We start from the raw sequence: 14,022 nt of genomic DNA, 5'->3' as shown, positions 1-14,022 counted from the left end.
AAAAAACCCCCCAAAAAAAATTTTGCGCCCCGACGGGAGAATACCACACACTGCCCAGTAAACCAACATGATATCCGTGAAACGGGGAATAACTCAAACCAACTAATCAATAAACGTGATCTTAACATACAACCAACAAAATCTCAAGACCACGGTACTCACTAATATTTCAAAACAAAACAATATCATAAACAAAAGAACATGAAGACATGAACAAGTCAACCAACAACATATCCATCAAATGGAAAAGAATATCACTAACCGTGAAGTCAACCAACAACATATGCATCAAATTGATAAGAATAATACAAACCAATAAGTCAACCAACAACATATGCATCAAATTGATATGAATATCACAAACCGTCCAGTCAACCAACAACAGATGCATCAAATGGATAAGAATATCACTAACCGTTAAGTCAACCAACATTATATGCATCAAATTGATAAGAATATCACAAACCGTCAAGTCAACCAACACGATATTCGACAACTGAACACCAATAACCAACAAAACAACCATTACAACCGTCTCATTTCACACTCTAGCTTTTAATAAATAAAACATTGTAAAGAGCATAATAGTTTTTGAAGACATACTTTTTTATGTTGAGTTAAATAAATATTACAGCGTTGGATATAAACAAATATTGTCGTTTTATGAACATTCTCAATACCTACATCTGTTGTAATCATACATGTATGCTTATTGAATGGCCAAAGGGGAGATAACCCCTACATTTAATTTCTACTTTCGTTTTGTATCCAGAATATTGGATCCGGCATTTGATATGTTGTTTAGTTGTGAAATAAACAAAAATGGAAGATTGCCATCTTGTGTTGTCCTCTCAGCTAATTCCCGAAATCAAACAAATTGTCAAATATGGAAGCAACCCGAGATCGGCACAACATCCATGTGATCAACCTTGGCAGTCTTTCACCCAAGAATGCATCTCAGTTAATATAACAACTAAGGAACTCTCTCTTTTTTTTTTATTAAAAAACACCTTTTAAAGATTTCAAGTCATTTGACCATTTTCACCTCGAAATAGGGTCAATGTCGAGCATTTCAACAAGCGTGACATCCCTTCATCCCAGAATGCTACCTAACTTCAATCAAGCTAGGAATACTGTAAAAGTGGATATTTTCACGTGTGGAAATTTTCGCTTAGCCAGCTTCCAAAGTGTTCGCGGTGTGGATATTTTCGCGCCGTCAAGATATTTTTGCGCTAACTTGTATCTTTTATATTCAGTATTTTTATGTGTTAATATATTCGCGTGTAGAAATTTTCGCGGAGATTTACTGATAGTGAAATAAGCGAAAATTTCCACACCGCGAATATTTCCACTTTTAAAGTAACTAAGTATTCAGTAACTTCTGTAACACTTTTGAATAATTTCCTCTTAAACAAAAACGTAGGGCAAGGCCAATCATTTGAACAATTTTTGATAGCAATGTATTGAAACCTGCTTCTGTACCAATAGCATGACTCTCGCTATGCTTATGAAGAAGCTGATTGAAAGAAAACAGAAGTCGACGGACTGACGCCAATCCATGACATAAACTGATTTGTTACACATTCAGAGATTTTGTTATTGTGATAAATAATTGGTCAAAGTGGTTGTTTGGTGGTTGAACTTCCACGTAACAGCAAATGTCATATACAGACGGCGTCCACTTGTTGATAAGGTGACTGACAGATGTTTTTATAGTACCGTCACACTGAAATGTCTTTTCTTGACATGATAGCAAGGTGCTATTGTAACAGCGGTTTGAGTATGCCTTATTGCCAACGTGAATTATTTACGAACCGAGTTGTTGTTAAAGGAAACACTAGATTGCAAATGTCCAATCATGATCGGAGGAATATTTCATTTTTCTTGCAAATCTATATTCAATGCAATATTTTGACATGTTAAGATATTTTTATTAATATGTAATCAAGAAGATAAGTGTAAAACATTGCAGGGAAATCATATCAATAAGTTTCTATATTTTGATGTTTGAGACGAGTCATGTAGCCGATTACTTGGTTTGGGCTTTACATTGTTAAACATCCTAACAACAGTAACGATCGTTACTACATGATATGTTTTATATTGGTAACACGAGATTTATCACATACTGTATATGAGTGAGAGCAAAGGTGGTTAGCGGGTTTTGCATTTTCGCAACAACTTTGCTTCTATAAACACAGAAAGCTGTGCCATTTTATAATGCCATCATACTGGAATGCCTGGATAATAGGATATTCAATCATATATCTATCATTTTACTTACAACGGGTTGGTTAACCAGTCCACACTGTCAACATTTCTTAGCTGAATGTCAGTACCAAATTGACGACAATGGTTTTAGGTGGTTTAATAACTGTACCTGCAGCCTATCTTGCATCGGATACCTCATGACTTGCAACAAGCAATGATACATAGTGTTCGTAGGTCAATCAATAGATAATTTATATATGTTTGAAACATGGCCGTCGCAGTTTTATAATGCATTACAGATTATATAAAATCACTTTATAGGTACCGTTAAAAATATCAAAGAGTGACAATATTTGTTAGGGATATCATGAAAAATTCACAGCCTCTTATGAAGTGCTGAACAGCAGAACATATTCATCATATGTCACACAATCAAAAATGTCTCTTAAAAGTTTGTTTGACTCAATCTTAGGCGAACAAAAGCAAAAACGACTAAATAACGACAATGCATGCATTCTATGATTCTTGTTCATTGGTCTGAACAAACAGTTAAACAAAAGTTCTCGAATTGAACACGTATCTATTCACCAACCGAACATTTCCTCCTGGAGCAAAAAAATACGCTACATATTCGTTTAATTATCTCCATTGCACAATCCCATGTTTTAAGCAAAACTTATTAAGAATTTCAATGATCAATGGGTATTGATCAGTCATTCCACACACAACAATAAACATTTCAGTTGTCTATAGGAATTTTTGCGCTATTATTATATACGATCACACTTCATGTGTACGATTTAAGTGAACATCAGAAAGAACTTTTCACCTGTAATACGGCCCCTTAGGAACATCATTCTACACGTCCATGCACCAGTACGTAGTACGTCTACGCCAAAACTCCATATGTGAATTGACAAGGCATGCTAATTTGATATTCTTATTATTTGATATTCTTATTTTTATTTCTTATTAAATTACTGAACTCGCGCCCTTATCGGACTTTATTTGATCAACACTTATCTATGTTCTTTAAGTTAGATTTCAAATTTGTGTTTGTTCCAGCATCGCGATATCTCGAGTATTTAAGGTATAACTAAAAATATTTTATACAGAGTTTTTACTGTCAGCTCTCAGTTTTTACATTTTTGGTTTTGATCTGGATTACTTAATGGAATAGAAGATGTAGTGTTCCAATGGTTTCCACCCCTCACTTGCATTCGGACAAAATTAACTGACAGTTCTTTTTGATGTCCTTCTAATGATATCGACCTTCATCAAATGAAATCGTAAGAGATAAAAAAATTGATAATTTCGACCTATGTTCACGTATAAATGATGTCAAATCAATTGTGCCAGAATGCCCCAGAAAAATAATACAAATACTAACTGATAAGCTAAATAAAGCAATACTGGAAATTCAGTGTATCATAAAATCAAGGGACGCGTGTTCATTTCACCACATTGATAATCCTTTTGTTCGTCAATTTAATTCGTTTTAAGTAACGTCGTTACAAATTTCTTTAGTAAATTCATGGATTCACCAGATCTCAGAGAACAAAATTCCCACTGATTCGGCACTTTGGCGTTTTCATTCCCCAGTCAGTCTCACTCTAAAAGTAAAGACTCTTGTTTTATATCTAGTGGCAGAATCTTTATCTTCTATTTGGAATATCCGTTGCGTCAAAAAATACGACAGAAAGTCTCCCACTTCTAATTCTCTTGTCTGCCACTTTCTTAGCAGTATAATTCTCCGTATCAGGTCCGATTTCGCTCGTTTCCCTATAAACATCTTCTCTGAGTACTGGTGTACTACAGATATTTTTTGTGCTGTTCGAGATGATGAATTAATTTTCAATCTTCCCTTGTGATTTTTACTTTTTGTGTATATTAAGTTTTTGTTTATATATGAGTTTTCGTGATTTTGCATTGATCTTTCACAGGTCCTAAAATATTTTGATGATTTCTGTCTGTATTATATTAATACAGAGTCATGGATATTCTAGCGTAGATAATTTTGTTTATTCCAGTTGATCTAGGTTTATGTATTGTACATCGTCATTGTAGGGATAATTGCACCTTACCGGGGTTACCGGTTGTCCATAGTTTACTGACGTCATAGAGGCTTGTCTCGTGACGTTTTTATTTGTAAATCTGTAAATAAAACCATTTTATCAAAAAAAAAAAAAAAGGTGCCCCCAGGTCGAGGCCTAACCATTGCACTCCGGTCGGGCTGAACCCTGCGATAATCCCAAATGCGGATTACTCGGGTACGCTATTTTTTAGTGTGGGGGTCTGCGTTCGCGCTAACCCCTGTTCATAAAGTAACAAGAGAACAACAATGCCCACGTATATAGCGACATTCAACGCTACATTTACACTTAATCAACATGCTTTATGGTATTGGTTTCCTAAGAAAATGATAAACCAGCAACACAAAGAATGCTACAGAGTACCAAACACAGTATAATTCAACACGTTCAAGCTTTATAATTTCCAAACGAATGGCAATCGTAATTTCATAATGCATTCACATTATGTATGATCTCTTAACATCACCGAAAACTATTTTAATAGTGGTAGCATTTGCTCCGGGTATCATGCAAAATATATTCTTCACATGTCACACAAGGTAGCACACTACAGTAGGACAGCCTGGCCATGGGCGATTTTTTTTGTTAAGCAAATAACTCCTGTATTATGATATGCATAAAAATGAAAAATAAATGTACACTATAATTGGTATATTCAGTATGAAGTAGTACATACATGCTTCACATTTGTTAAAACAAAATTTAATGAATTGGTTCCCGATTTTAAATTTCAGGATTTTCCGAAAGCGCGTTTACAGAGGAAATTTAGTTTTGCCTACAGCGAAAATGGAAGTCCACAGTCAAGGTAAGATAGCAGGAAAACTTAACTTACAACAAATGTCAAAACAAGATTAATTCTGTCTCCGAGATAGAGATATTTAATTTCAAATAGGTTTCGGAACAAAAAAATGTGTCATTTTGGGGTCAAATATCATATTTTGCAATTCTTGAACAATTTTTAAGCTGTTACCATGATATTCACAGCTCTAAAAATCACAGAAAAAAATAAATTTACTTATCCTTCAGAGCTGTATTAAAATTGCAAATACTGTAAAGATTACAAATATATATGCTTTATTAGAGGTAATATGTAAGGTTAACTGGCAATGTTCACATATCTAAAACATGTGCAATATTTTTCAGAATTGGGCATTCTTACTGTACACTGCTACCACAATCAAAATTGTCTCTGAAAGGTGTTTTAGACGACTCAATCTGAGGCAGACGAAAGCCGTCAACGAATCTTCGTATTTCTCTGTGACTGGACAGCGCTTACATGCAATCAAACTTTCCATACACAACATTATGTATTTCAGTTTCTGTCTACGGGAAATTTTGCGCTGTCAGGCGAGAAATTGCCGGCCCTATTTGAGCTAGGTTTACAACAGTATTGCTGCATGAACATTCTACTGTACCTCTTTTATTGAAACCAGGCTTTCAAAGAATTTACATGTCGTACTATTGATCGAGTTCTACGTATTCAAAGTATTTCAATATGTTCCATTCCCGTTGTCCCTTGAACATCACTGACATTAAAACTAAAGTTATTGAATTGAAAATGTATCAATTTTCATTTTGGTATACACCATTCGAGAACTGACATTCCATTCACGAACATTAAATCCTGGAGCAAAACATGCGATTCATATCCGTTGAATTGTCTCCCCTGCACACTCGAATACCGTGCTTTAAGGGGGAAAAGGAAAGAATTTCAATGATCATTAGGTACTCATCAAAATTTCCATACACAACATTATGTATTTCAGCCGTCTACAGGAAATTTTGCGCTATCCGGCGTGAAATTGCAGGCCCTTTATGGGCTAGGTTTACAGCAGTATTGCTGCATGAAAATCATACTGTACCTGTTTTATTGGAACCCGCCTTTAGTATATCAGATGATATATGTGGCAATGCTAGCATACTTACCTGGTACAGGGGCAACCAATATGGAATCCACCAATACCAGTCATAATCATGTCGATTTAGACGTGTTGCAGAGGTCCGTGCGCTTGTTTGTTTCCGGGTCCAGGAGACAAACAGTTACACGTTTTGAAATAGTGAAGCTGTTGCTGGCCGCTGGTGTTCCTGGGAAGGAGATAGTTTCCGTTTTTAGATTAGAGGCACCCAACGCATGGTTCGTGACCTTGAACTCGGAAGATCTCGTTGATGACGTGGTTGGGAAGGGACCGATGAGACAGCCACATTTTACCTTGTCTCCAGAGCGTTGTGACCAACGCCGCCTATCTCTCCGGGTCCAATGGTTGCCCACCTGGATATCAGATGATGCCATTGCTGCGTATTTTCATCAACTGTATGGCAAGGTTATTAACATTTCAAGGGAGACAACGACAGTTGGCACAGTTTTATTGGAAACCGGTACGAGGGAGATAACCATGGTAATCAGAGAGGGTGACCAAGACAGGATCCCTTACAGAGCCCGACTGTTTGGCAAAGTGGCCCTTATCATGGTACCTGGACGACCTCCGATATGCCTACGGTGTCAGCAGGTGGGACATGTGCGTTCCCAATGTCCCGGGAGATCCGAACCGACGACTCGGGTGTCTTACGCTAAGGCAGCCCAGTCGTCGGAGTCTCTGACTGAGCAGAGCACACCAGCTAGCCCTGAAGTTGCTGCCGCGAGCCCCTCAGCCGGAGGGAGCGGTCCTGTGTCAAGTCCACCGGTTCCAGAGAGTGGTCCGACCGCGAGCCCCTCGCCCGGAGGGAGCGGTGCAGATGTATCGATTAAGCGGCCTATTCGGGAGATTGATGAGGACGGGTTTCAAGTGTCGAAGAAGGGGCGCCACACTCCTCGTTCGCCGATGATACTCTCCAACGGAGATATCATGCCCGGACAGTATACCCCAGAGGAGGACAGTGACATGGAGGATGATGCTGATCAGTCAGGAGACAACCTCGTGATTGACGAGGATTCGTCCGGAGTTGTTTGATAGTGTTTCCCCCTTCTTTTTTGGATAACGGACATTGAACTTTTATGATTTCATTTATGGCGGCGGCATTGCGATTCATTTACGACCCATGCGTGTCCACGGACTATGAGTTTCGTCTCACCTTGAAGGTGTTTATAGTAAGTGTCACTCTATTTTGGTTTCATTGTTTGCCTTTTATTTCCATTGAATGTTATATTTTTGATGGTATCTATCATCCTCCATACTTGGGATACACTGTGTGTGTACGTCCGTATCATTATTTGTTACCTGGAATCCAAATGTATAGGATGTTTTGTATCTGTTATACTGCAGTACAACACATTGTCTCGCATTGTTATCTTTTTTTCCAATTTCAATTTCACCTATTCACTGTTTTTGCTACCATTCAACAATGCCTGTTTTTAACTATAAAAGCCTTGTCAGTATTCGAGCCTGAACTAAATATCCTTTCATCACAGCTTGTTGGTAATGTATCGTTAGCTTTGTTTATTGTGGATGTTTTGTTTTGCGATATAATATGCATTTATCGATGCTTACCCATTGGTATTATTTTCAATTTTATTCATTATAAAACTAGTAATAGTTTTCATTGTTCAGCTGTGTTGATTTTGTATACATGTACATATAGTGATTATTCTTTTGTTGGTATTAAGCTGACAGTACGCTTGCGTACGCTTTACCGATCTACTCGGGGCGCGTGTTTTGAGAGTCACTCTCGTGCACTCGATACCTTACCTGTGTTCCGGTCGGGTGGTCACGTTTATTGTATAGTCGATAGTCATTTGAATGTGGTTGTTTTTATACTCACCGGTGGTCCTCGCTTCGTCATTGTACATATATTTTGTTTTATTACGCTTGTCGGTCGAGTGTGTCGTTTTATTCTCGACGCGTGGTCGTGCGCGCGCTTACCTTACCTGTGTTGGATTATGTGTTGTTGGTTCCTTTTTTACCTGTGTCTTGTATTCAGTTCTATAAAATATAAACATAGTAATAATGATTAATACAACAGATGGTATAAATATAATAACATGGAATTGTAACGGGTTTTTATCTAAGTCGAGACAGTATGAACTGAGTGATTTTGTTCATAATAATGATATACATATTGTTCTTTTGCAAGAGACCCATGTGTCAAATCTGTCAGTCGGTAAGAGGATAGAAGATTTTTTTAAATGTAAAGCTATTTGGAATTTTGGTACCTTCAATAGTAGGGGCACTGCCGTATTATTTTTTATTGACGTTAACTTACAAGAATTTTATTTAGATAGGGAGGGCAGAGCCATGTTTGTGGATTTTAAATATATGGACAGTGAATACAGAATTATTAATGTGTATGCCCCAAACATTGAGGAAGAACGTAAATTATTTTTTGATGATATAGTTCGTCATTTTTCGTGCAGAAGACCGGTTATTTTTGCAGGTGATTTTAACTGTATAGAGAACAATTACATTGATAAGATCGGTGGTAATCCTAAGCGTGGTCTCATTGGTAGTTTGTTTTTAAAAAACTTATGTCATGATTTCAAGTTGTTTGAAACTTTTCGTTCACTATTCCCCAACGTCGTTTCTACGACTTGGCATGGTAATGGTGTTTCATGTAGATTAGATCGTTTTTATATTTCGTCTCTTTTAAAAGAATATTTAGTAGATTGTAGGATTTATCCGTCTGGTGGTTCCGATCATGATTTTGTGTTTCTCAAAATTAAATTATTTTCTGAGGCTAAGTTTGGGCCTTTTTATTGGAAACTTAACAATAGTATTTTGACCGATAGAGCCTTCCAGATTGCTTTTAAAACGTTTTGGCTCGATTTAGTTAAAGATAAGCCTGTTTCTTTGGAGGATTGGGACGATTGTAAGGCTATAATTAAATATTTTATTGTCGGATATTGTAAACGTAAGACTAAGGTCAAGCGTTCTGTTGTTAAAGCTTTACAGGATAAATACAATAAGTTGTATTGTTTAGAGAAGCAGTCCCCTGGTGAGTTTATTGACCAGGTTCAGTCTATTAAGAGACAATTACGTGATTTTCACTCAGACAGTTTTAAGGGGTCTATGATTAGATCCAGAGCCAATTTTTTGGATTTTTCTGAAAAACCTTCAAGATATTTCCTTAAAATGGAAAGTGATAGAGGTAAGAAGAAATTCATAGAGAAAATTGACTTACCTGATACTTCTTCTTCTGTCTCTAATTCTAGTGACATTTTAGCTGCTTTTCGGGATTTTTATGTGAAACTTTTTACTGAGGAAGCGATCAATTTTGAATTGGCCGATTCCTTTTGTGAAAATCTTCCAAGACTTAACGCACTTGATATGTCAATGTGTGAGGGTCCTATAGAGAAACAGGAAATTCTCGTTGCGTTAAGACACATGAGAAACAATAAGTCCCCTGGTAGTGATGGTTTAACTAAAGAATTTTATCTTACGTTTTTTGATTTGTTAGGTGATCAGCTCGTATTGTTATATAATGCCGTTTTTCAGAGGGGTGAGCTGTGTGACACCCAAAAATTATCTTATATCTCTTTATTGTGTAAAGACCCAAATAACTCTTATAACATGAAAAACTGGAGGCCTATTTCCCTTCTTAATATAGACTATAAGATTTTATCTAAGGTGATTACTAATAGATTAGGTAAAGTAATTAATAAACTTGTTGGCACTGACCAGACATGTGCGATAAAAGAGCGATCTATTTTTGAAAATTGTCATTTGCTTCGTAATATTGTTGACTATGTTGATCAAAAAGACTTAAAATGTGCGTTTATATCTCTAGACCAAGAGAAAGCGTTTGATAGAGTGAATTATGAGTTTTTATTTAAGGTACTTACCGCTTTCAACTTTGGACCCGATTTTATCAGGTGGGTCAGTGTTTTATACAAAAATGTCCATTCGTCCGTCATTGTTAATGGGTTTATTTCTGACCCTTTCCCCATCACTCGTGGTGTAAGACAAGGCTGTAGCTTATCTCCCCTTTTATACGTTTTGGTATTGGAACCCTTTGCAAAAAAGGTCCGTGACGATCCTGAAATAATTGGTATAAAGTTACCGGGTTCCTCTCAGTCGGCCAAAATTTCCCTTTATGCTGATGATAGTACTGGTATATGCTGCACAGTCTCGTCTATTTCAAAATTGTTTTCATGGTGTGATTTGTATGGCAGAGCGTCAGGGGCTAAGTTAAATAAGCAGAAAAGTAAGGGAATTTGGCTTGGGAAATGGAAATCACGTTCAGATCATCCTTTTGGCATTAGTTGGGTGGAAAAACATAAAATTTGTGGGGTTCTAGTTGGAAATAACGTCACCCCTGACGACATTTGGCAGCCAGTTTTTAAAAAATTATCAAGGACCTTAGATTTATGGAAACTTCGAAATTTATCATTTACACAAAAATCTATTGTTATAAAGGTCCTTGCTTGCAGCAAAATATGGTATATCGGTACTGTTGTCATAATGCCAAGGCATTATTTAGAACTCTTTCAGAGAATTTTGTTTAGATTTTTATGGAATTCTAAGTCAGAGCCACTTGCGCGCTCCGTAGCCTATGCTTCTCCTACTAGTGGTGGACTTGCTATAGTTAATATAAAAGTTAAACTTCAAGCTATTTACTTGAAGCATTTGCAGAATTTTATTTTTAAAGATACACAGGCCAAATGGAGGTATTTTACCATGTACTGGCTTTCATTAGATTTGCGTGAATATTTTTCATCTGTTGATAATAATTCTCCTCATAGCAAGTGGTGTCCTACGTTTTATACTCGTATTTATATAATTTTTAAGAAATATATCAAGGATTTTCCGAAGTCCAACTTTCAATCAGTGACAACTAAGGAGTTGTATGGTACGTTATTATCTGGTGTCATCACTACACCACGAATTGTCAGGATTTTTCCTACTATAGATTTTGCTCCTGTTTTTCTCAATATTTCCAATAAGTTTTTAGATACCCGCTCTCGGGATGTAGTGTTTAAAATCGTACATGAAATTCTACCTGTAAATTTCAGAATGTATAGGTTTGGTATTGAGTCGTCTAAGTATTGTACATTTTGTAGTGGTTTTGAAACAATTTCACATTTGTTTTTTGAGTGTCCTTTTATTCAGCCTTTAGTTTCTTTAGTAAATTCATGGATTCACCAGATCTCAGAGAACAAAATTCCCACTGATTCGGCACTTTGGCGTTTTCACTCCCCAGTCAGTCTCACTCTAAAAGTAAAGACTCTTGTTTTATTTCTAGTGGCAGAATCCTTATCTTCTATTTGGAATATCCGTTGCGTTAAAAAATACGACAGAAAGTCTCCCACTTCTAATTCCCTTGTCTGCCACTTTCTTAGCAATATAATTCTCCGTATCAGGTCCGATTTCGCTCGCTTCCCTATAAACATCTTCTCTGAGTACTGGTGTACTACAGATATTTTTTGTGCTGTGCGAGATGATGAATTAATTTTCAATCTTCCCTTGTGATTTTTACTTTTTGTGTATATTAAGTTTTTGTTTATATATGAGTTTTCGTGATTTTGCATTGATCTTTCACAGGTCCTAAAATATTTTAATGATTTCTGTCTGTATTATATTAATACAGAGTCATGGATATTCTAGCGTAGATAATTTTGTTTATTCCAGTTGATCTAGGTTTATGTATTGTACATCGTCGTTGTAGGGATAATTGCACCTTACCGGGGTTACCGGTTGTCCATAGTTTACTGACGTCATAGAGGCTTGTCTCGTGACGTTTTTATTTGTAAATCTGTAAATAAAACCATTTTATCAAAAAAAAAAAAAAAAAAAAAAAGGTGCCCCCAGGTCGAGGCCTAACCATTGCACTCCGGTCGGGCTGAACCCTGCGATAATCCCAAATGCGGATTACTCGGGTACGCTATTTTTTAGTGTGGGGGTCTGCGTTCGCGCTAACCCCTGTTCATAAAGTAACAAGAGAACAACAATGCCCACGTATATAGCGACATTCAACGCTACATTTACACTTAATCAACATGCTTTATGGTATTGGTTTCCTAAGAAAATGATAAACCAGCAACACAAAGAATGCTACAGAGTACCAAACACAGTATAATTCAACACGTTCAAGCTTTATAATTTCCAAACGAATGGCAATCGTAATTTCATAATGCATTCACATTATGTATGATCTCTTAACATCACCGAAAACTATTTTAATAGTGGTAGCATTTGCTCCGGGTATCATGCAAAATATATTCTTCACATGTCACACAAGGTAGCACACTACAGTAGGACAGCCTGGCCATGGGCGATTTTTTTTGTTAAGCAAATAACTCGTGTATTATGATATGCATAAAAATGAAAAAATAAATGTACACTATAATTGGTATATTCAGTATGAAGTAGTACATACATGCTTCACATTTGTTAAAACAAAATTTAATGAATTGGTTCCCGATTTTAAATTTCAGGATTTTCCGAAAGCGCGTTTACAGAGGAAATTTAGTTTTGCCTACAGCGAAAATGGAAGTCCACAGTCAAGGTAAGATAGCAGGAAAACTTAACTTACAACAAATGTCAAAACAAGATTAATTCTGTCTCCGAGATAGAGATATTTAATTTCAAATAGGTTTCGGAACAAAAAAATGTGTCATTTTGGGGTCAAATATCATATTTTGCAATTCTTGAACAATTTTTAAGCTGTTACCATGATATTCACAGCTCTAAAAATCACAGAAAAAAATAAATTTACTTATCCTTCAGAGCTGTATTAAAATTGCAAATACTGTAAAGATTACAAATATATATGCTTTATTAGAGGTAATATGTAAGGTTAACTGGCAATGTTCACATATCTAAAACATGTGCAATATTTTTCAGAATTGGGCATTCTTACTGTACACTGCTACCACAATCAAAATTGTCTCTGAAAGGTGTTTTAGACGACTCAATCTGAGGCAGACGAAAGCCTCAACGAATCTTCGTATTTCTCTGTGACTGGACAGCGCCTTACATGCAATCAAACTTTCCATACACAACATTATGTATTTCAGTTTCTGTCTACGGGAAATTTTGCGCTGTCAGGCGAGAAATTGCCGGCCCTATTTGAGCTAGGTTTACAACAGTATTGCTGCATGAACATTCTACTGTACCTCTTTTATTGAAACCAGGCTTTCAAAGAATTTACATGTCGTACTATTGATCGAGTTCTACGTATTCAAAGTATTTCAATATGTTCCATTCCCGTTGTCCCTTGAACATCACTGACATTAAAACTAAAGTTATTGAATTGAAAATGTATCAATTTTCATTTTGGTATACACCATTCGAGAACTGACATTCCATTCACGAACATTAAATCCTGGAGCAAAACATGCGATTCATATCCGTTGAATTGTCTCCCCTGCACACTCGAATACCGTGCTTTAAGGGGGAAAAGGAAAGAATTTCAATGATCATTAGGTACTCATCAAAATTTCCATACACAACATTATGTATTTCAGCCGTCTACAGGAAATTGTGCGCTATCCGGCGTGAAATTGCAGGCCCTTTATGGGCTAGGTTTACAGCAGTATTGCTGCATGAAAATCATACTGTACCTCTTTTATTGGAACCCGCCTTTAGTATATCAGATGATATATGTGGCAATGCTAGCATACTTACCTGGTACAGGGGCTACCGTGATCAGGAACGGCGGTGCCCCCAGGTCGAGGCCTAACCATTGCACTCCGGTCGGGCTGAACCCTGCGATAATCCCAAATGCGGATTACTCGGGTACGCTATTTTTTAGTGTGGGGGTCTGCGTTCGCGCTAACCCCTGTTCA

At 36.7% G+C, this 14,022-nt stretch overlaps 1 protein-coding gene, 1 non-coding gene and 2 pseudogenes across 2 annotated transcripts; all 4 read left to right on the top strand.

The window, feature by feature from the left end:
• The first annotated feature begins 4,392 nt into the window (after positions 1-4,392).
• Positions 4,393-4,527, top strand: LOC117317194 (annotated as a pseudogene).
• A 418-nt stretch (positions 4,528-4,945) lies between these two features.
• Positions 4,946-14,020, top strand: LOC117316947. The gene is made up of 3 exons (XM_033871726.1): positions 4,946-5,109; positions 5,448-12,740; positions 13,079-14,020. The coding sequence occupies exon 2, from the start codon at positions 6,149-6,151 to the stop codon at positions 7,250-7,252; it is 1,104 nt and encodes a 367-aa protein (XP_033727617.1). The 5' UTR covers positions 4,946-5,109; positions 5,448-6,148; the 3' UTR covers positions 7,253-12,740; positions 13,079-14,020.
• Positions 12,023-12,157, top strand: LOC117317192 (annotated as a pseudogene).
• On the top strand, positions 13,854-14,018 carry LOC117317183. Its single transcript, XR_004530136.1, has one exon. It is a non-coding gene; the product is annotated as a U1 spliceosomal RNA (small nuclear RNA).
• Positions 14,021-14,022: the final 2 nt, after the last annotated feature.

This window comes from Pecten maximus, chromosome 18 (assembly GCF_902652985.1).
Source record: "Pecten maximus chromosome 18, xPecMax1.1, whole genome shotgun sequence".
In the NCBI taxonomy this organism is placed as follows: Eukaryota; Metazoa; Mollusca; class Bivalvia; order Pectinida; family Pectinidae; genus Pecten; species Pecten maximus.
This window is presented reverse-complemented; position numbering and strand designations above follow the sequence as displayed.